We start from the raw sequence: 22,493 nt of genomic DNA, 5'->3' as shown, positions 1-22,493 counted from the left end.
AGATTTTCAATAAGCATTAAAAATGAAGACAAATACATCAGAACAATTTCATTAGTTTTTTTTTTGTTTATTTCATTTCATGACATTTCCCAGTACAATTTTTTTTTTTCAATAACACAAGTGTTAAAATCTACTTCTTAAGTATTTTTTATATAATTCATAAGGAAATTTTGAGAAATAGCTTTAAAGATAATTTTGCCCATAAATCCCGCAACCATTTTTATAGAAAAATGTCAAATTTTATTAATAGAAAATATGTGAATAAAAGGTCTTATGGCCTTTACAAAAAAAAACTTTATATTGAAACAGACCTTGTCTGTGTTATCGTTAGCCACATGCATTAGATGATGCGTTCAACAATACATAAAACGAAACATCTGAGATAATATACAGTTATGCGGTCGTTTTCACTTCGTTCATTCACTTCCGGGGTTGCTGAATGTTGTTGATTGTGCGTTGAGGAACTGGCACCGGTGGCTTCGGGGCGTGAGCTACCTGACTAGCCTCTATCGAATGCTCTTGCTTGCTGGCGGCGGCACTCTGGACCACCTCCCCAGTGTTCACATTTGGGGATGGATTCTAGCGAAAAATAAAACATGTTTATAAATGTTATATGTGTCATTGAATAAGTGTCCTTCGTATCTTGAGCCTCAGTTATAAAATTGCCGGACAATTGTGTCACTAAATTGTAATTTTCCAAAAATAAAACAAAAAGTTATTCATTGCAGACTTTTGAAATAAATGCATTTATCGATTAACTCTCCTGTGGTCGCGCCCAAAATCATAACTCGTATACTCGTGCACGGTGTCAGAGACTGTGCGTGTGATTTTTTTTTCACTCCGGATAATCGAATCATAAAAAAACGAATTTTCTCTCGGTAAACTTAATATAATTATGATTTGGACTTATCTATCAAACGGTTTTATCTAGCTTGGACTCGTTTGTATGTTTGTGACTTTGTAACTTTGTCTGTAGTTTTGTCCCACATTAATAGAAATGTAACCCCCTTCCTGTTGACCGTTTGATCTGATTATTGGAACACATCTTTATCTCTGGTGTCATTATAAAACTGCGTATTCCATGATCTTGAAAATCCAAGATGGCGGCCGGTATAAAATGGCGGATTATGAACATATTTTCTCAAAATCCTATCGATATGGGTTTTCCCAAAACCCCATCAATATGGGTACCGAAAGGGCTTGACCAGTAGAATACAGTTATTTATGGAAAATGTAAATTAAAGATGGAGACTGCTACAAAATGGCGGATTACATATTCTCTCAAAACCGCTTCAATGTGGGTATCAAATGAAAGGGCTTAATTAGTAGAACGCAGTTATTTATGAAAAATGTAAATACAAGATGGCGACCGATACAAAATGGCGGATTACACATTTTCTCAGAACCCCATCAATATGTATATCAAATGAAAGGGATTGAGTAGAACAGTTATTTATGAAAAATGCAAATGCAAAATGGCCGCCACTACAAAATGGCGCCATATATATATTTTTTCCAAAACCTCATCAATATGGGTATCAAATGAAAGTGCTCGACTGGTAGAACACCGTAGATCATGGAAAATCCAAATCCAAGATGGCCACAGTTCCCAAATAAACAATTACTTTTTAATAGTTTCATGCAGCTTGCCCTGTTTGTATGTATGTTTGAGTGTTTGTAGGATTGTTCCACATTAATTGGTATTTGACCCCGTTCCTGAACACTGATTGATCTAAAATTTGGAACATGCCTTTAATTCTACTGCCATTATAAAACTGCGTATTCCATGATCTTGAAAAATTCAATTTGGCCGCCGCTAAAAAATGGCTGAATGGCTTGACTTGGAGGATGCACTACATTATGAACAACATAAATTCAAAAAGGTCGCCGCCACAAAATGGCCGGCTATGTATTTCTTGCAATCCCCTCAATATCGTTATCAAATGAAATTATCTGACTAATAGAATACAGTACACCATGAAAATATTCCGAAGAAAATTAGGTAAGAAATAAACGTTAGATTTCCATTATTCACAGTTGGTTGTTTCATCATATACCCCACGATTTTATTTTAGTCTCATCATTGTACTAGATTTAAGACAGAACGGATGTGATAACTACTAACTGCTACTTGATTTGATGTTCATATTGATGGGGTTCTGAGAAAATATGTAATCCGCCCTTTTGTAGTGGCCGCCATCCTGGATTTGCATTTTTCATAAATAAATGTTTTCCACTAGTCCAGCCCTCAAATTTGATATCCATATTGATGTGGTTGTGAAAAAATATTCATCATCGCCATCTTGTGGTGGCAGCCATTTTTCATAGATAACTGTGTTCTACTAGTCCAGCCCTTTCATTTGATACCCACATTGGCTATTCAATATTGATTATACAAATTATTCAAAATTTCCAAAAATCAAAAATAAAATACTCCGGATAATCGAGTCCGACCTGTATTGCTATGGTAATGGTATTTATTTGAAGAAAAATATATAATTGATCGAAAAAACTTAAGAAAATATTTTTTCTTCAACTTCATTCAGCCTCCTCGAAACAAAATTATCGATTCTCGGTCTCTGAGACCGTATGCGCAAGTACTTTCAAAAATAAATAAAAAGAAAATACATCTCATACATGAAACATACATCTCTTTTGATTCGAGAAAAAGTTTATCAGTTCAATATGATAAGAAACTTTGTAGAGTAGCCAAATTAGTGTATAGGTGTCGAAAAAAATAATCACTCCAGAACATTTGTTATGAATGTATTGCAAATGACTGAGAAGCTTACCGATAAGCCAATCACCTCAACAGGGTCTTTAGCTGGACGTTCTGGATTGGGTGTCTTGTGTTGCACAATTCGCATTCCACCGGCTTTAACTAAAACAAAAAAGAAAACGAATTACAGCGACGGAATAGAAGTGCTCGTTTTTTTTTCCTTTTTATGGTGTATTTTAGAAAGGCATACACGGTACCCGATGAATCGCATTGCGAACTACACAATGTGAAATGAGAAAAGTAGAAAACTGAACTTGAAGATCCACCTCAGGGTCACATTTGTTTTTCAGTCTGCCATGTTTCCAAAGTTATCCAGTATCGCCTTTGTTCAATCTCGTTCGTGTGTTGAACGACTTACCCGCGGGAGGATGTCCAGCAACCAAACCTTTATCATCATCAGCCATTTTTCCTTCTCAGGAAAATATAATTACTCGATGAAAACACAAATAGTAAAAGGCCCTCAGTGACTACAGGTTGCACCACACTACGACACGATAATTCTGTTGAATGCTCTGCTAATGTATGGAAAAACCTCCACGACGACAAGTCGGGACGATTATTAATCAATATAAATATTTACGTTGCCTACAACTTCACTTCTCCCACAACCCAATGTGACTCGCAGTAAGTTTTGTTATGAGTTGGAACCAAAGTCACCGAATATACGAAACGTAGAACGCAGTGGTGGAGGTCCGTCGATAGTATTGATGAACGCGATAGATCAAAATCCAAACGCTTATGAAAAAAAATCGATCTGAAATTTAATATTGAACTATGGATAACGTTAAACATTTTGTTTCTCTCATGATAAAAGTAGTGCATGAAACAAGAATTTTATTTTCATTTTAAAAAATGATTTTTTGGAATGGAAAATCGTTTCATTATAGGTTATGAAAAGGTAAATTTTAATTTATGGTATGGTTTATGGTTGAGTATGCGCCAATGTTATTATTAAGCTAAATTGTTTGTTACGCAGATTGATATCGACTGATGTTTACTGCGCAATTTCTAAAATCAAAAAGTATGTTTAATTCTTCATATATTGACGCGACGTAAAATGTTCACAGATGTTTTCTTCCAAAACCCACTAACACATGCACGCTCGTATTAAAATTCACAGATGATTTTCCAGGAAATCCGACGCGTACAAATTCACTTCTCACTTGACATACAGATGTCGGGCAATACACACAAGGTGGAGGATATGCTTTATCCATGATGTATCAAAAGCGCAGCTTAGAATACAATCAAACACATTGTATGCAAAACTGAAGCATTTCTTCATGTCAGCATCGATCTTCAAGATGTTTTTCACAATCACGTTGATTTTCAGAATGTTTACTTCTTATTTCATAATGTTATATGATAAATAAAAAAAGATACGAAAATGGTGCTACTAAAATCATTCCGGGTAATAGTTGGCCACCACTAGGGGTGAGACGGCCACATGAAATAACTTTAGATCAAGCATGAGTAATTTTTCTTGATTAATTCCCAGTTGAAATTTCTATTGTTTATTTGTTTATTATCCAGAAGCAGAAGCAGAAGATATGAAATATGAAAAATTGCCACCTCCGATTACAAAAATAAGTATGTTATTCTAGCTACTACATCCACGCAACAATCATCATGTGTCGGTAGTCCAATCCCTTAGCGCTCACATTACGGTCTACTGCATCGGTAATTGGTGCTATTAACAACACAACAATGGGAGCCTCATATCAACTGTCCCGCTGTGTATGGTCCAATTGGTGAACATGCGAACAATAGGAATACTCTAACGTCGAAGAAGGCGACATTGGGCTGTAAATCGAACCGAGAAGTCGATACAATCATTATCGCTATCACACCGAGCAAAGTTTCGTATTTTGTAAATCGAGATGATCTCTTACCGAGCTCTAATTTCATGTGTTGCAATTGCATATATTTTACACGTTCCCGACGGGGCGTACCACCAGTCCACGCTTGTCCACGGTGAGGTGGGAGGGGGTTTAGATAATGTCCACGTGGACATGTAATTATATTTTTAAGTAAAACTAAATTCAATGAAATCTACTCTATATTTACAAGATATTTTTAAGCCCACCCTGAATATTCTGTATTCAACAATAAAAAGACTGAGATGCTTGAGAGTGCTGCCCGGTCAGACATCCATATTCTTTCATATGGCTGGACTTCTTCCCGGTGATGTATATTCTGAAACAAACGCGCATGAACTGGCATCGATCAATTTATTCCAAACGGTAATAGAGGACCAGGTATTTCGTCAGGATAAAGACATAAAGAATGTTGGATTTTTTGTAGTATAAAAATCACGACTCATGTGCAGGTTTCGATTCAGCTTCTGTTCTTGATGACAAAACGGCTTCTTTTTTATTTTCCGAGAGCTCCCAAGGTTTTCCGAAAATTGAAACGAACAACAAATTCTTCATTGAGTGCCTGTGGAGATCTGTTTCTTGCAATGATGTTTTTCTTTATTGATATCTGGTAATTTTTGTAATACACTTCTAGTGGGTTGCAAGGATGCAACATTTGCACAACCCGATTGGATTTGACTCGATCAGATGAATGAACGCAATATTGTGCTAATTTCAAATTTGACCGGATTCCGGAATAAGGGTTTATTTTAGCGAAAAACATATGAAAGAACGCATCTCAATCTACGATTCGTTTCATAAACGCAACTAAAATGGATGACTTGACTTGGATGGCACTAATGTTCCCAGTGGAACTTTTGGCTTCTCAACGTAGGTATTATTTGCGTCATTTTTATTAGTAATACTTAGTTGAGATTTCTATGCCGAAGAACACCCCCTGAATGTATTCAGGAGTGTAAAGCTCTAGAATTCACGTGACCTCAGTGCAAGTCGAACTCGAACCCACAGCATGATAATGTGTGACGCTAACCACTCGGCCAAGGGAGCCCAAAAATACATATTTGTAGCAAATTGTGAAGAGCAAATCATTCACAATAATGTTGAGTTAAACAAATATTGGCCAAGTGAATATAACCCCGAAGCAGGTTCTCTGGGTCTGGTCAGACTAGAAGAAAATCTGCATTATGAGCTACTAGTCTCGATGAATTCCAACTAGTAACAAGTACTGCTCGCAGCTGAGCGTATTAAAATTAGAGATGAAGCGTATATCCGGTAGCTATCCGCTATCCGCTATCCGGACAATATTTGCTATCCGGCCGGATACCGCATGGTGACTTAGTATCCGGCCTGATACCGGATATCAGAAAAAATCAATAATTTCTAAAAATAAATAATTTTTTCGACGTTACACCAAACGAACTTTGGAACGGTGTAAAGCCCAAGGTCGACCACCTGTGAATCTTCGGTTGCACAGCTTGGGCCCCCTTTCCAAAGACAGAGAGGAAGAAGTAGATCGTCACCGCACAGAAATGGATTTTTGTTGACTATTCGAATGAACATAAAGCCTATCATTTCCTCGACACGGTCATTCACGGAAAATCCACGTGAGCCGCGACGTCAAGTTCATCGAGAACCGCCGGACACCATTTCAATGGTTGAGGCGACAGCGAGCAATCAAGGTGAGGAGGTGGCGTTTGATTTTCTGCCACGAAAAAATCCCGAACGAACCCGAAGCACAACCGGAGGCTGCAGAAAACTCTCAAAGAAAATGGTACTTGGGAGCTCGTACAACTGCCTCCAGGTCGAAAGAGGGTAGGTTGTAAGTTGACGTCCAAGAAGAAATAAGACGAACACGGACGAATAGCGCGGCACGAGGCACAACTAGTCGCCTAAGAATTCGCACAGAAATTCGGCCAAGACTACGACGAGATGTTCGCTCCCGTTGTACGTCATATGATTCTTCGAACAGTCCTCGTTTTGACCAGTAAGCAGCAGATGGTAGTCAAGCACCTAGATATCAAGTACCCGCTGGCTTCGACTGACGCGATGGCATGGTTTGCGCAGCATTTACGGACTCAAGCATGGAAATAGAAATTAATGGAGCTTTCAAGTCCATGAGCTTCCACCAGGTTGTTGCCGACACGTGTCTGTATTTCCGCAACCATGACAGAAAGTTGATCTATATCCTCATATACGTGGACGATATTGTCGTCGTTTGCAACTCCGAGGAAGATTTTGACGAGATTCGTCAACAGTTCAAGTTTTCCTGTTTAGGTGAACTCAAACACTTCTTGGGGATTCACGTGACGAGGGACGCTGACCACTACACTCTCGATCAAACAAGTTACATTGAAAAGCTGATTCGACGATTGGACACGATGAAGCCAAGCCATTGAAAGTGCCGATTTATCCCGGGTACCTCAAGCAAAAGGAGTGTGCATTGCCTACAAACACGTCATTCCGCAGTCTGGTAGGCTGTTTGCTTTACGTTTCGGTCAACATTCGGCCGGACATTTGCGTATCCGTTTCACTGCTGGGCAGAAAAGTTACAAACCCAAAAAACCGCGACTGGACCCAAGCCAAGTGGGTCTTTCGATATCTGAAGACTAAAAAGCCACAGGAGGGTTGTGTCCGAGACACGACCGCGTAGTTGACGTAGGATTCCGTTGGCCTATCTGTTTATTTTGAATATGTTTGAAGAATTTCATCGTTAAACTCTTTGATAATGATTTGGTGGCCCTGAAAAGGGCCGTTTTGTTTGATTGTTGAGTATTGTTTATTCACTCCACCAGTGTTTACCGAGTGATGATGACAGTAATGATGACAGAAATATGGTAAACAGTCGTTGGATGGTGCGTATCAGATAGAATATGCCGAAGTGGAATGAAATATGATGAAAACTGTCCTTTGTGACCCTTGACGAGATGCTTCCTGTGTAATGTATGGATGAAATAAAGAAAAAAAATACCAAACACAATTATCAATTTCTCTCATCAGTAAAAACATGTTACTTTAATATAGAGAAAACATATCTGAAATGGGAAAGGTAATTTTCTTTTATAATTTTTACTTTCAGAGTGTTGATTCAACCAAAAGCGAATTTTAATTGGACTAACAACGCATAATACTACATGTAGAGCATATACGAAATCACTTTTTCGAATATTTCTTCACTTTTCAATTTTTAACGCAAAATTTCCTTGGCTGAAAATAAACACAACAAAATAGACAGCTTAAAGGGAAGGACCCGTTCTCGAGCGGGAGCACACCTTGGTTTTCATTTATGAAAATTGAAATAAATCGTTTCATATATCAAGTCATTTTTTAGCACAACTGCTTCCATACACAATTGTACACTTATACTTGTGCTTAATTTTTCACAATAGGCGATCGATAATTGATATGAAATTTTACGAAGCAACCAACATTAAAGTTGCAAATCTAAAATTTGATTTACTAGAATTAATCGTATCACTCACCTTATTTGCAATATAAAATGCTTCCGATTTTCATATATTTACAATGCCGATTTCCCCCGGGCACCTTGGTTTTGATGTCTCTGTTAGGGAACACATTTCGGTGGGAACAAAAGCTCCCCCTACTCTCATGTATTTGCAATGCCAATTTCCCTTAGGCTAGAGATGGGCAAACCGTTCACGAACGGTACGAAAGAACTAGTTCGCCGAAAAGAGTGAACGAGCGGTCGTTCTTTTTTAAAGAACGGTAGTTTGCGAACTGATTGCGAGCGAACGGTTTGTGAACGAACGGAACGAACTGATTCCGTAAGAACGGTTTGCGAGTGAACTGTTTGTGAACGAACTGATTCCGTAAGAACGGTTTGCGAGTGAACTGTTTGAGAGTGAACTGTTGGAGAGTGAACTGTTTGTGAACGAACTGTTTACGAGTGAACTGTATGGCAAAGAACTGATTGAGAGTGAACTGTTTGGGAACGAACTGTTTGCGAACAAACTAGTGCAGCTGAACTGATTTGCGCTGGACGGAATGGATAAATATAACGAGAACGCTTGTAAGGAAAATAAAACGATTTGTCATTTATGAGCAGAATGCATGTAACTCATGGTTTATTAAATTAGATTTTCGTAGTTTTAAAAGCAAAACTATATATTTTCAATTTCATGTAATATATTTTCAATTTCATGTAACAATCATATACTTTCTGATTATCAGAAAAAATCTGGGGGAAGCTGGGGCGATTCATGGATTAGGTGAACATAAAATATTATAGTGAGGGCATGTTGAGAAAAAAGTTTTTTCGTTGCTTTCAATTCATTGTTTGGCCTATTGCGTGTACGTGTTATCGTGATTGTTTGTATGATTGATTGTTAGTGAAAATCGCTGCTGATTTTTTTGCCTGAATGAAAATTATAAAATATGATCTTACATGGAACCTGTGTGTTGTCCAAAAAGAGAATATGAAAAATTGCACATATGTTGTGCGCATCAAATTATTACATAAACTTTTGTCGATCGATAAACATATTTTCACATACAGTTTGCGACTTTTAAAGAAGCAGCTTATCTTTCCCCACTAAATTTCGAAAATATAAATCCCATACGTACACTATCCAATCCAACGATATCAATTAATAGCTGTCTATTGATGTTGGGTTCCTGTTAACATTCTATGTTATTCTTAATACCGCCGAACGAAAGAGCGAAAGAACGGTTCAAAAGAACTGATTCACTTAGATGAACGGTTAATGAGTGAACCGTTCATCAAAGTGAACTGTTTTGCCCATCTCTACCTCAGGCAGCTTGGTTTAGATGTCTCTGTTAGGGAACTGCCGCATATGTAGTCAATTTCGACCAATCAGAAGTGGGTTTTTCCGTTAGTATAGGGATTGAGATTTTTCAATTGTTCGATAGTTAGTTTCATGACATATATTATTTAATTAAATATAAACAAAAATTTATTTAGTGCCGAAATCGATTGACGCAAAAATTTCATCAATCCATCATGAAATGACTGAGTAATAAACGTATGAAATTGAACAATTTTCACGATTTGCTCGATTTTCGATTTTCAATTTGTACCCCAATATGTTCCCGAAAGACGTAATCCTACGTCAAAAGAACTATCGTCTGTACCTGAAATCCAGATGCGGCGAGATGGAGGGTATCGTGGACGTCGATTTGGCCGGCGACGAAGGAGACAGAAAATCGCATTCCTGATTTCTGCTGAAGTTCGGTGGCTTGTCTTGTCGACTGGGGAACACGGAAGCAATCGTGTATCACCCTCTCTTCGACGGAGACCGAATTCGTAGTGTTGGCGGACGGATGTCAGCAGCTGAAGTGTTTCCGAAAACTACTGAACGACTTACAGCAAGCTCAAGCGGAACCTACTGTAGTATAAGAAGGTAACCAGTCGTGAATAAGGATTGTCGAATTCCAGCGCCTTGAGAGACGTTTTAAACAGATAGATACCAAGTACGCCTTCACGAAAGATTTACACCAGCAGCAAATCATTGATCTGCGTTACTTGTCAACCGAGCGCATAGAGGTCGACATCATGACGAAGCCGTTAGGCTGTGTGAAGCTAGACAGACACCGGACTGCCATCGGAGTCAAAGATACAACCGAGACATCGAACCAGCATCATTGAGGAGGAGTGTTTTCTCGTGCAATCTCGTTTGCTTTATTTTTTAGTCAATTCAAATTATGTTGACATTCTTCGCCGATTGCCCGAAGTAACCAGACGAAGGAAAGTCGCGTCCAAGTTCCGTTATCGGTTACCGCGTGATTGTTGTTTTTTTGCCGCTGAAGAGTTCATTTCACTATCTGGATAGTGAGTGAAGTGCCCTGCCTGCAAGTGGATAAAGGCTTTCATCCTCGGAAAGCCAAGCATTGGTTTTTGTTTTGTCGCTGCTTCGCCGACATTGGAGATTTCGCCGAGTCATCGTGCCAACAGTGACAGTGCGGGTAAGCTTTCACCGACGACTGTGTGCAGTGGTGTCGTAGGCACATTCCCACCACCAACGAGCTTTCAGCACGCTCCCGTTCATCTGCACTGGAGTGCGTTCATAGGTGAATAAGATTGAATATACTGAGAGAAAATATTTAATAATTATAAGTTTTTTTTTTTTTTTGTTTTTGTGAATTATTTTATTGTGAAATATTGTTTAAAAAAATACTTAGAATATAAGTGAAAATTTAAAATGGCAGAGAGTGGGGGACCTTCGGATATGGAGGTCTCTGACTCTAGTTCCCTCCTAACAGATAAAAAAAAGTCACTCAAACGTGTTCCAAATACGGAAGATACTTCTTCTGGGGACGAGTCAGCTAACCCTACCAAGCCTCCCTCCAAAAAACTAGCAAATCTCCCATCTGCCCTTAACGATCCCACTCTACCTTCAACCTCGTCTTCTCCCTCTGTTCTTCCCGCTCCTTCTCAACCTTCGCCTTCCCACTCTCAATCCCCGTCCTCGCCTTCCCCCCCTGTTATTCCCACTCCCCGTGTAAAGGTCTATCCAGAAGATGCGCCCGGAACTGGTCCCTGGGTTGTTTTCTTCAGGCCTAAGCCAAATGGAAAGGCGTTGAGAGTCATGCAGATCGCGAAAGATCTGGCAAGGTATACCTCCGTTTCGGAAATTTCGAAGGTTAGACCAAACAAATTGCGAGTTGTCGTGAATGATCGAAAAGACGCAAACAAGATTGTTGTCGATCAGCATTTTACAATTGAGTATCGGGTCTACATACCCTCTCACATAGTCGAAATTGAGGGTGTGATAACCGAAACGGGCTTGACGTGCGAATACATTACGAGTGAAGGTACCGGCCGTTTTAAAAAACTGCCCTCGACGACTGTTAAGATCTTGGGTTGCCGCCAGCTCGGAACAGTCTCCCATGAAGGAGAAGAAAAGAAATTTACGCCGTCCAACTCGTTTCGAGTCACCTTCGCTGGTTCAGCTCTCCCTGACTACGTGATGGTAGATAAATTGAGGTTAGCCGTGCGACTTTTTATTCCAAAGCCAATGACTTGTCTAAAGTGCAAGTCAGTTGGTCACACGGCTGCTTATTGTGCCAATAAAGAACGATGTGCCACTTGCGGAGAACAACATGAGGGGAAATCCTGCAGTGCGACTGAGCATAAGTGTCCATATTGCGGGGGATCCCCACACGTGCTCTCAGCTTGTGAAACATACAAGGCTCGCTGGGAGAAACAGAAGCGCTCTTTGAGGGAACGCTCTAAACGCACTTTCGCAGAAATTTTGAAGGGCGCTTCTCCACTGGCTCAAGAACAACAACCAATCAATACACACAATGTCTTCGCTACTTTGCCAGTTGACGAAATGGAAGCGGATACAGCTAACGGGGGCACGCCGTTTATTTCTCAAGGGAATCCCCGGCGCAAAAATGTGACCACTCCCAAAGTTCAAGGACAAGTCCCTCCGGTGATACCCCCTGTTAGCTTGCCCAAAAAATCGAGTGCAGCGGATAAGCAAAATCAGGTCCCTCCTGGCCTCCGTGGTAATAGTTCACCTTCGAACGACCCAGCACTCGAGGGGACATCAAAAACCCCAACTGTCCCTGTTTTTCCGTCAAGTTCAACTTCCCAATCGGGATTTATAAAGTTGTCTGACCTTGTGGATCAAATCTTCACGTGTTTTAATGTTTCCGACTCCATCAGAACCATTGTCACCGCAATGCTTCCAGTACTAAAGACAATTTTGCAGCAATTGATGCAAACATGGCCCCTCCTTGCAATGATTATCTCTCTTGATGTCTAATTTAAATAGAGAGGTCGGAGATATCACTGTTTTACAGTGGAATTGTCGTAGTCTTATCCCTAAATTGGATACATTCAAATTTCTAATTCATAAACTCAATTGTGATGTTTTTGCTCTATCCGAAACCTGGCTCTCTTCTCAAAATGATCTCTCTTTCCACGATTTTAATATAATACGCTTGGACCGTGATGACAGATACGGAGGGGTACTATTGGGGATCAATAAGTGTCACTCATTTTTTAGAATTGACCTTCCACCTACTGGAGGGATCGAAGCTGTTGCTTGTCATGCAAACATCAGAGGCAAAGACCTCTGTATAGTCAGCTTGTATTGGCCTCCGAGAGCTGCGGTTAGCCGCAAGCAACTTGTTGACATGTGCTCACTCCTTCCTGAGCCACGATTAATATTGGGAGACTTCAACTCTCACGGAACTGCCTGGGGGGAACAGTACGACGACAATCGTTCATCGTTGATATATGACCTTTGTAACAGCTTCAATATGACCGTTTTGAACACTGGGGAAACAACACGTGTACCTAAACCTCCTGCTAAACCAAGTGCTCTTGACCTCTCGCTTTGCTCGAATTCACTATCGTTAGATTGCAAGTGGAATGTAATCCAGGATCCCAACGGTAGTGACCACTTGCCAATCAAAATTTCTATCACCAATGGGTTGAATTCTTCTGAATCAATAAACATGGCATACGACCTCACAAGACACATTGACTGGAAAAAATATGCGGACGCGATTGCTCTAGCCATCAATTCCAGAGATGGTTTGCCTCCATTGGAGGAGTATAACTTCATTTCTCGTTTGATCTATGACAGCGCGGTTCGCGCTCAAACGAAACCCATCCCAGGTTCCACTATTCGTCGAAGGCCTCCCAATCCATGGTGGGATGGCCAGTGTTCCAAGCTTTATGGAGATAAATCGAATGCATTTAAAGCTTTTCGGAAACGTGGAACCCCTGAAAATTTTCAGAAGTATTTGGACCTTGAAAATCAATTTAAAAACTTGATCAAAGGGAAAAAACGTGCTTATTGGCGAAATTTCGTGGGAGGTTTGTCACGAGAAACGTCAATGAAAAAATTATGGAAAGTGGCTCGAAACATGAGAAATCGCTCTTCATCCAATGAAAGCGAGGAATATTCACATCGATGGATTTTTAATTTTGCACGAAAGGTTTGTCCCGATTCCGCTCCAGTGCAAAGAATTATTCGAGATATACCACAAGATAGGTGCGATCTTGATTCCGAGTTTTCGATGGTAGAATTCTCTCTTGCTCTCCTTTCATGTAACAATTCTGCTCCGGGATCGGATAGAATTAAGTTCAACTTGCTGAAAAATCTCCCTGATGTGGCGAAACATCGCTTGTTGAATTTATTCAATCGGTTTCTGGAGCATAATATTGTTCCAGATGATTGGAGACAAGTACGAGTTATAGCTATTCAAAAACCCGGAAAACCCGCGTCCGACTTCAATTCGTACCGCCCAATAGCAATGCTGTCTTGTATACGGAAATTGTTGGAGAAAATTATCTTGTTTCGCCTTGATCGATGGGTTGAAACGAATGGCCTACTCTCAGATACACAATATGGGTTCCGCAGGGGCAAGGGGACGAATGATTGTCTTGCGTTGCTTTCTTCAGAAATTCAACTGGCTTACGCCGAAAAAAAACAAATGGCTTCAGTATTCTTGGACATAAAGGGGGCCTTTGATTCTGTTTCAATAGAGGTTTTGTCAGACAAATTACAATCTCGGGGTCTGCCGCCTCTATTGAATAATATGTTATATAACTTGCTTTGTGAGAAACATTTGAACTTTTCTCACGGAGATTCGGCAGTAAGTCGGGTCTCTTACATGGGACTCCCCCAGGGCTCATGTTTAAGCCCCCTTTTGTACAACTTCTACGTAAGCGACATTGACAATTGCCTTACACAAAATTGCAGCCTAAGACAACTTGCAGATGATGGAGTGGTGTCTGTCGTAGGATCAAACGAATCCGACCTGCAAGAATCCTTACAAGATACTTTGAACAATTTTTCAACCTGGGCCATTGGGCTAGGGATCGAATTCTCCACGGAGAAAACAGAGATGGTGGTTTTTTCTAGGAAGCATAAACCAGCAAAACCAAAGCTTCAACTTTTGGGTAAACCGATCACTCATGCTATGTCATTCAAGTATCTTGGGGTCTGGTTCGACTCTAAATGTACTTGGGGGGCCCATATTAGGTATCTGAGTAAAAAAGATAGGTGGGTAATGTCGGGGACATAACCGGAGTGACGTAGGACTATACAAAGGGGACAGCTTTTGCTAAATATATATTTTAAATATATTGTATTCTTTTCTTCTCCTACGTAAATACCTACCTATCTACCTGAAAAATGGATTAGTTTACTGTTTACTCTTTATGAACATGTTGGGGGTTCTGAAAAGAACCTTTGTTGTGTTTTTGCTTTTTTTTACAAACTTTCTCAATTTTTTCTCACTATCTCATAGTTGATTCTTGATTTTTTTTTTCTGAAGGCTTTGTACTTATTAAATGTTCAACGCCAGGCATCTTTTGGCGTATGTACATATCGTACAATCAAAATGATGGCTGTGATAGGGAATGCATAGGTGGTCATCAGCTCATTCACTGTTTTGCCACCCAACTCGATCACTTCGGCGGCCGAAACTATATAACGGCGGCTAGGTGGACTGGTGCACTGGTACTAACGCGCTCGGCCTAGCTACCCTTGCGGAGCAATTGGCGAATACACCTACGCGGAACTAAAGACCAACACGTTTCGAGCGGGATTTTATCTTTCCCTTCACTTTTCCTCCTTTCTCATGTCCAGACATGGCTGCTTGTGTTAGTTTGTTGATGTGATGTGATGCGAAACGATGTGGTGTACGGTTTGGATGAGAATGATCGTTACGGCAGCGGAGCGGGGATTTTGAAGCTGGCTGGCTCGAGAATTACGCATGTGTGAGACTGCGACCAATGTTTCGTTCATTTTTTTTCTTTTTCCTTCCCAATCGTGCTTCATTCTATTTCGCTGCTGCTCTGGTTGCCCGTTTTGGTCGGTACGATTTGAGGAGCACAAAATGGACCAATCAAAAATGGGCACATAGTGCATTTGGACAATGCTTGATATTTCACAATTATTCAATTGTTTATCTCAAGAAAAATGAAATGTTATTCGTTATGATAGATGCGTAGATATATTTCCTATCAATTGATGCAAACACCTTTACGATTTATTGAGAAATGCTCGAGTTATAAGCGTTCCAAATCTTGCATTTTTTCCTACTTGTTCAGTGCCTAGATTTTCATTTCACCCCCTATATCTTCCGGTTAGACGTAGTCCTACGTCAAAAATACATTCATTACGATTTGTTCGCTCGTTGGATTCACATGCAGGCTAAAAAGGGTCCTTTTCAGGATCACAAAATTATTTTCAATCTAAAGAGTTTATTGTTTTGTTATCACTCGATATCCCCATCTTGTTCGGCTAAACCTTGCTGTTTAGCGATTTGTTGCCACTCGCCACAGCTTTCACAGTTGGAAAATTTCTTCCCATCCAGCTTTGTGACATGTTGTACAGTAAATTACATTCAATGCGACGTGCCGAAGCGCCACTCAGTGTCGTATTGGAGGCGATTTTAACCTGTAATTGAACATTTGCGATAACAGTGGTACAGTGTCGACTTTCAATGTGGGGTCATAATTTGGATCTCTATGTTTACAAAAATGTCCAACTAAATAAGTCGCATTACATGTCCGTCCAATTAGCTAAATGTCGAACTATCGAACTAAATGTCCCCAACTATCAATAAGCTCAGAACAAATGCCAAATTCACATACTCATCAGATCCTGGCAAACAAATTATGAAAAAATCAATTTGTGTTTTATTATTATTTTGGATAATGTTTTAGAAAGCATTGAACTGTATTTCCTAAACTCTTTTTTGGAAGGTTTAATGGCCCTGAAAAGCGCCTTGTTTTATGGAATGGTTCCAATTTAGAAAACTTTGTACTCGTGATTTTGAAAAAAAAACCATTTCGAACGCCCTCGATGCCGCCTTGTTCTGGATTTGCCACCAAAGCAGAACAAACACAAACACAAAGAACAAACTTTGTTCTTCTGCTACCTGCTGCCGTTTTGCGATTGCGTTTGCCATTCGCCACTCGCTGCAACTGCCTGTTGTTGTCTTGATGTCCACCGAACTGAATGTGTTCTGTTCTGAATGCGGTTTTTCTAGGTGGACTGGTGCACTGGTACTAACGCGCTCGGCCTAGCTACCCTTGCGGGGAACTCCAGATCAACACGAGCGGGAACTCCAGATCAAGGTTCGAGCGGGATTTTGCCTTTCCCTTCATTTTCCTCCTTTACCATGTCCAGACATGGCTGCTAGGGTTGGTTTGTTGATGTGTTGTGATGCGAACCGATGTGGTGTACGGTTTGAATGAGAATGACCGTTACGGCAGCGGAGCGGGGATTTTTAAGCTGACTGGCTGGCTCGAGAATTACGCATGTGTGAGACTGCGACCAATGTTTCGTTCATTTTTTTTCTTTTTCCTTTCCAATCGTGCTTCATTCTATTTCGCTGCTGCTCTGGTTGCCCGTTTTGGTCGGTACGATTTGAGGAGCACAAAATGGACCAATCAAAAATGGGCACATAGTGCATTTTGACAATGCTTGATATTTCACAATTATTCAATTATTTATCTCAAGAAAAATGAAATGTTATTCATTATGATAGATGCGTAGATATATTTCCTATCAATTGATGCAAAAACCTTTGCGATCTATTGAGAAATGCTCGAGTTATAAGCGTTCCAAATCTTGCATTTTTTCCTACTTGTTCAGTGCCTAGATTTCCATTTCACCCCCTATATCTTCCGGTTAGACGTAGTCCTACGTCAAAATGTCAACAAAGAATAAACTTTCTCCGTACAATTACCGGCACCTGGTGGGGAGCCCATCCCGAAGATCTTATAATGTTGTATCGAACAACTATTCTCTCAGTGATGGAGTATGGCAGTTTCTGTTTTCAATCAGCTGCCAAAACACACCTCATTAAACTCGAGCGAATTCAGTATCTTTGTCTCCGTATCGCGTTGGGATGTATGCCCTCAACGCATACCATGAGTCTCGAGGTTTTGGCAGGCCTACTCCCACTAAAAGATCGCTTCAATTTATTATCTCTTCGGTTCCTCATCCGGTGTAAGGTTATGAACCCATTGGTGATCGGAAATTTTGAGCAGCTGATCGAGCTAAATTTTCATTCTGGATTCATGAGCTCATATCATGAATTCGTCTCCATGCAGGTTGATCCTTCTTCGTATATTCCCAACCGTGTTTGTTTTCCTGACTACATCAATTCCTCTGTGCATTTTGATCTGTCCATGAAGCAGGATATCCATGGAACATCAGATTATCTTCGATCGAGGATCGTTCCAACGATCTTCGATGCAAAGTATGGGGATATCAATTGTGATAATATGTACTTTACTGATGGGTCCTCTATGAATGAGTCCACAGGATTTGGAGTGTTCAACGAATTTTTTAGCACCTCACACAGTCTTCAGAATCCTTGCTCAGTGTATATTGCTGAATTGGCAGCGATACACTGGGCGCTGGACAGCGTCGCCTCACGACCTGTTGAACACTATTACATTGTAACGGATAGTCTTAGCTCTGTCGAAGCTATCCGTTCAGTGAGGCCGGAAAAGCACTCGCCGTACTTCCTTGAGAGAATACGAGAAATTTTGAGTTCTTTATCCAGACGCTGTTATGTCATTACCTTTGTCTGGGTCCCTTCACATTGCTCAATTCTGGGTAATGAGAGGGCTGACTCATTAGCAAAGGTAGGTGCAATTGAAGGCGATATTTATCAGCGTCAAATCGCCTTCAATGAATTTTATTCTTTAGTCCGCAAAAATACCATAGTTAACTGGCAACGCAAATGGAACGAAGATGAATTGGGCCGGTGGCTCCACTCGATTATCCCTAAGGTTAGCCTCAAACCATGGTTCAAAAGTCTGGACTTGAGTCGGGACTTTATTCGCACCTTCTCCCGACTCATGTCCAATCACTGTTCGTTAGATGCGCTACTCTTTCGTATTAATCTTGCCGACAACAATCTTTGTGTTTGTGGCCAAGGTTACCACGACATCGAGCACGTTGTTTGGTCGTGCGAGCTGTATCTTGTCGCCAGATCGAATTTAGTAGTCACCCTTCGGGCCCGAGGAAGGCAGCCCAATGTGCCGGTGAGAGACGTGTTGGCTCGGTTAGACCTTGATTACATGTCCCAAATATATGTATTCCTTAAAGCTATCGATCTTCGTGTGTGATTGTCCTTATACCCTTAGTTTTTCCTTTTCCTTTTCCTTTGTGAGAGATCGGATCCCTTCTTAAGAATAAGATGGAATGTAAATACATATTAGATATAAGATAGGTTTAAGAATTGAGTGTGATGAGTGTGATTGAGAGTGTGATTGAGAGTGTGAGTGTGATCAATGTCAACATATCCTCATATCCCCTCCTTTTCCTGAAGAAAATATGTCACCCTTCTAAACTCGAGTTGACCGCGAGTAATCGGTTTCCTATATTATTAACATTAGAATTAAGGAAAAATGTATATATACTAGTAACAATACAGTAAGGAGTTCGGCTCCTTTAAACCTATGTAACTGAGCCTGTAAAAATAAACGATTTAAATAAAAAAAAAATTATGTTGACGGCAAATGCCGAAGTAGTGCTACTCGAAGCGAATCTTCGAACATTTCGGGCCCTGTTTACAGCAAATCATTTCAATAGTGCAGACTAAGCAACTCCATTAGAATTTTACGTAACCGAAAAACCCACTTTTGAAAGAAATTTTTTATTCGTTTTTGGTATGCAGCAGCGCGAAGCTTGAATCAGATACATCCGTTTGTACCGCGCGGCGAATGTCGTGAAATGGCTCAAGTCACGATGCTCCCGTAGGCGAATGGCGTGATTATAGTTTGTCACTAGGTGTGATTTGAAGTAATGTCCTCGTATGTTATTAACCCGGGTATCAAATAGGATCTGAAAAGTAATGTGGCTTCCACAATAAAGGCGAGCGTAACTTTGCTATCTCACCTCTCTCGCGGCACAGAATAAAGTGGAAAATGTCACGGCTGTGATATGTAGATTTGTTTGTAACTTTCAATTTCGAAGATAACAATTCAAACAAAATAAGAGCCTACATTTCGAAAATTCCATTCGATCTTTTTTTTTATCGAACAGGTACGTTTATCTGCTAATCCATTCACTTACGACTTACGACTTACTTTCCCGAAGAGCGAACCGAATTAAAATGCTCTGGTCGGTCACGCATCAAGTAATTTCACCCTATGATCAGTCAGTATTCCACTAGACAAACTTGATGTTATAGTGCTCGAGCAAACCGATTTACCGCGAGTGAGGTCGATATTGTAGGTTAGAGGGTTGATCTCAGGTTCCAGCTTATCTTATGACTACATTGAAATCCTTCACCAACTCAGCGGCAATTTTAGAATGAATATCATTAACTTCTGCCTGTGTGAGGGTTCGCTCCATGTGTCGGTACACAATTCGGAAGCAAAGACTGGACTTACCAGTTTTTGGATGTTTAAAGCGGTCAATGAGCGTTACCTGAGTGAGGTGTGGTTAAGTTAAATAAAAATACATTTAATATATTATTAGAAAATACCTGTTCTATCACATCTCCCCCAACGGTCCGCACCAAGTCGTAGAAGTCATTTGCTGCAAAGCTGTCAAGGTTTAGGTGTTCGGGCAGCCAAAACGAAAGATCATTCGTGCATTGCGGATGAGCGGAGATTTGCTTATACTTAATAATTTCACCATTCTTGAATTGGTTTAAAAAGCCGCTGTCAGTGCTCCAGAACAGTCTAATATCCGGTATATCGAATAATACCATAGCTAGTCGTTCGAGCCCAACTCCAAAGGCATATGCAATCGAGTTATCAACACCTGCTTTTTCTAGGATCTCATTTTTACTGATTCCACAACCGAGAATCTCTAACCACTTTCCTTTGAAGAAAATTTCCAATTCCCACGAGGGCTGCGTGAAGGGGAAATATGTCTCGACCCATCGATGCTCCACTTTATCTCCGAACAGATCCTTTACAATTCCCCCAAGAACCCGTTTCATTTCGTACTCGCACAGTTTCACTGCTTCCAGTGTGTGGCAAGGTTGCTTGTGATGATCGATGCAACTCGAAAGAGAGCTTGCATCTTTGTTAAAGTGGGTTTTGTAGGACGTTTCAAATACCTTCAGTTCAGGCGTTCTTTCGAAAAGCTTGTCTTGATGGATAATTCTAACACCGTCCATCTGGTGGAATACCGGATAATGGGTGGCATCAATCTCATCGCGGCGATATACATCTCCTACCACTAGAAAATTATCTAGACCGGCTTGGATGAGTTCAGTCTGAAATCAGCTAATTACACATGAACTGAATTACTTCAACAGTTTCTTTTGTTTTACCTGATGGGCAGTGGTGTGCGCACGCAAAAGATAATTCCTATTGACATAATAACAATCGCTCTTCGCTCGACTTGGATGTTCCTTCGGAATGAGCAAGTTATCGAAATTCTGCTCAACTGATACCACCGGACTAAAGTTGTCATAAACACTGAACAGTGGATTACCCCGTGGACTCCGATAGGCACTATAAAAGTAGTTGACAATCTTTTTCCGGATAATTGATAGTGGATGATTCAACTGCAGATGTAGATTCCTATCAAAGTGTGACACAATTTTCGGGGTGATATTTGTCCATTCATCGCGCTCGTATCTCTGGCTGTACAGATCGATGCTTTTCTCGCTAATATTTGCCTGGCTGCTTACGAGACGCGTTTTCGCCGAATGCAGGTGAACTGCCGGGCGAAATTTGTGTATATTTTTGAAGATCATTGCTCCGGTTAAAACAGAAGCACTCTAGCTTACAAATAGTGGATACGGTGGATACATTTCATAATTTCTGTTGAATCAAAACAAACATATGAGAGGAAATGTCAAATTCATCATATAAATCAAGACGGGTCTATGGTACTAGGTGAGACCGTTTCGTCACTAAGTTGGTTAAGGGAGCGGTATATGAAAACAGTACGGAAGAAAGCAGAAGGGGAATTATTTGCTTGAAGCGTGAAAGAGACAGACTGATCACGAGCGAGCTTTTGCACAAGCGTATTGTGTTTTGTTTACAAACAAAACACAGTAGATTTCCAAGATGGCTGCAGAGTGGTTTTTGCACATTAGCCCACCTTAGGATCTACTTCTAGGCGCCTTGATATAAATATAATTCACTGTCTCAGAACTTCTCAGATAACTCACTTATTTAGAAACGACCCCATATGGTGGGTAGTACTACTACACAAAATCAAAATTCAATGCAAGTTCAAAACGTAGGGGAATTGTGAGTAGTATGGAAAGTGTCGGTAAGACGATCAGTGGTCGAATCAAATAATTGCAGAAAATGTCATCCAAAACCAACAGTCATGTGAATTCTCTAGGTCTTCGGGATGGGTTCCCCACCAGGTGCCGGTAATTGTACGGAGAAAGTTTATTCTTTGTTGGCATTTTTTACTCAGATACTATGGGCTCCCAAGTATATTTGGAGTCGAACCAGACCCCAAGATACTTGAATGGATATTGAATAGCATGAGTGATCGGTTTATCCAAAAGTTGAAGCTTTGGTTTTGCTGGTCTATGCTTCCTAGAAAAAAACCACCATCTCTGTTTTCTCCGTGGAGAATTCCAATGGCCCAGGTTAAAAAATTGTTCAAAGTATCTTGTAAGGGTTCTTGCATGTCGGATTCGTTTGATCCTACGACCACTCCATCATCTGCAAGTTGTCTTAGGATGCAATTTTGTGTAAGGCAATTGTCGATGTCGCTTACATAGAAGTTGTACAGAAGGGGGCTTAAACATGAGCCCTGGGGGAGGCCCATGTAAAAGAACAGACTTACTGCCGAATCTCCGTGAGAAAAGTTCAAATGTTTCTCACAAAGCAAGTTATATAACATATTATTCAATAGAGCGGGAGACCCCGAGAGTGTAATTTGTCT

At 40.5% G+C, this 22,493-nt stretch overlaps 2 protein-coding genes across 2 annotated transcripts; both read right to left on the bottom strand.

Moving 5' to 3' along the window:
* Positions 1–46: 46 nt before the first annotated feature.
* LOC129765731 (death-associated protein 1) lies at positions 47–3,451 on the bottom strand. Its single transcript, XM_055766151.1, has 3 exons — positions 3,138–3,451; positions 2,793–2,881; positions 47–579 (listed from the first exon to the last, which is right to left on the bottom strand). The coding sequence occupies exons 1-3, from the start codon at positions 3,181–3,183 to the stop codon at positions 421–423; spliced, it is 294 nt and encodes a 97-aa protein (XP_055622126.1). The 5' UTR covers positions 3,184–3,451; the 3' UTR covers positions 47–420.
* Positions 3,452–19,624: 16,173 nt separating this feature from the next.
* Positions 19,625–21,440, bottom strand: LOC129770211 (probable phenylalanine--tRNA ligase, mitochondrial). Its single transcript, XM_055772906.1, has 3 exons — positions 20,911–21,440; positions 20,113–20,853; positions 19,625–20,054 (listed from the first exon to the last, which is right to left on the bottom strand). Exons 1-3 carry the CDS (start codon positions 21,337–21,339, stop codon positions 19,887–19,889), a joined length of 1,338 nt encoding a protein of 445 aa, XP_055628881.1. The 5' UTR covers positions 21,340–21,440; the 3' UTR covers positions 19,625–19,886.
* Positions 21,441–22,493: the final 1,053 nt, after the last annotated feature.

The sequence above is a fragment of the Toxorhynchites rutilus genome, chromosome 2 (genome assembly GCF_029784135.1).
Source record: "Toxorhynchites rutilus septentrionalis strain SRP chromosome 2, ASM2978413v1, whole genome shotgun sequence".
NCBI classification, from domain to species: Eukaryota; Metazoa; Arthropoda; class Insecta; order Diptera; family Culicidae; genus Toxorhynchites; species Toxorhynchites rutilus.
This window is presented reverse-complemented; position numbering and strand designations above follow the sequence as displayed.

What these genes read in the sequence shown, in the direction of transcription:
- LOC129765731 (XM_055766151.1), bottom strand. Translation starts at nt 3,183, where the DNA reads ATGGCTGATGATGATAAAGGTTTGGTTGCTGGACATCCTCCCGCGG. An exon ending in TGCTGGACATCCTCCCGCGG is followed by an intron (nt 2,882 to 3,137) that starts GTAAGTCGTTCA and finishes TTTTTGTTTTAG; the next exon opens with TTAAAGCCGGTGGAATGCGA. An exon ending in TTGAGGTGATTGGCTTATCG is followed by an intron (nt 580 to 2,792) that starts GTAAGCTTCTCA and finishes ATTTTTCGCTAG; the next exon opens with AATCCATCCCCAAATGTGAA.
- LOC129770211 (XM_055772906.1), bottom strand. Translation starts at nt 21,339, where the DNA reads ATGATCTTCAAAAATATACACAAATTTCGCCCGGCAGTTCACCTGCAT. An exon ending in CGCACACCACTGCCCATCAG is followed by an intron (nt 20,854 to 20,910) that starts GTAAAACAAAAG and finishes AGCTGATTTCAG; the next exon opens with ACTGAACTCATCCAAGCCGG. An exon ending in GGGGAGATGTGATAGAACAG is followed by an intron (nt 20,055 to 20,112) that starts GTATTTTCTAAT and finishes CACCTCACTCAG; the next exon opens with GTAACGCTCATTGACCGCTT.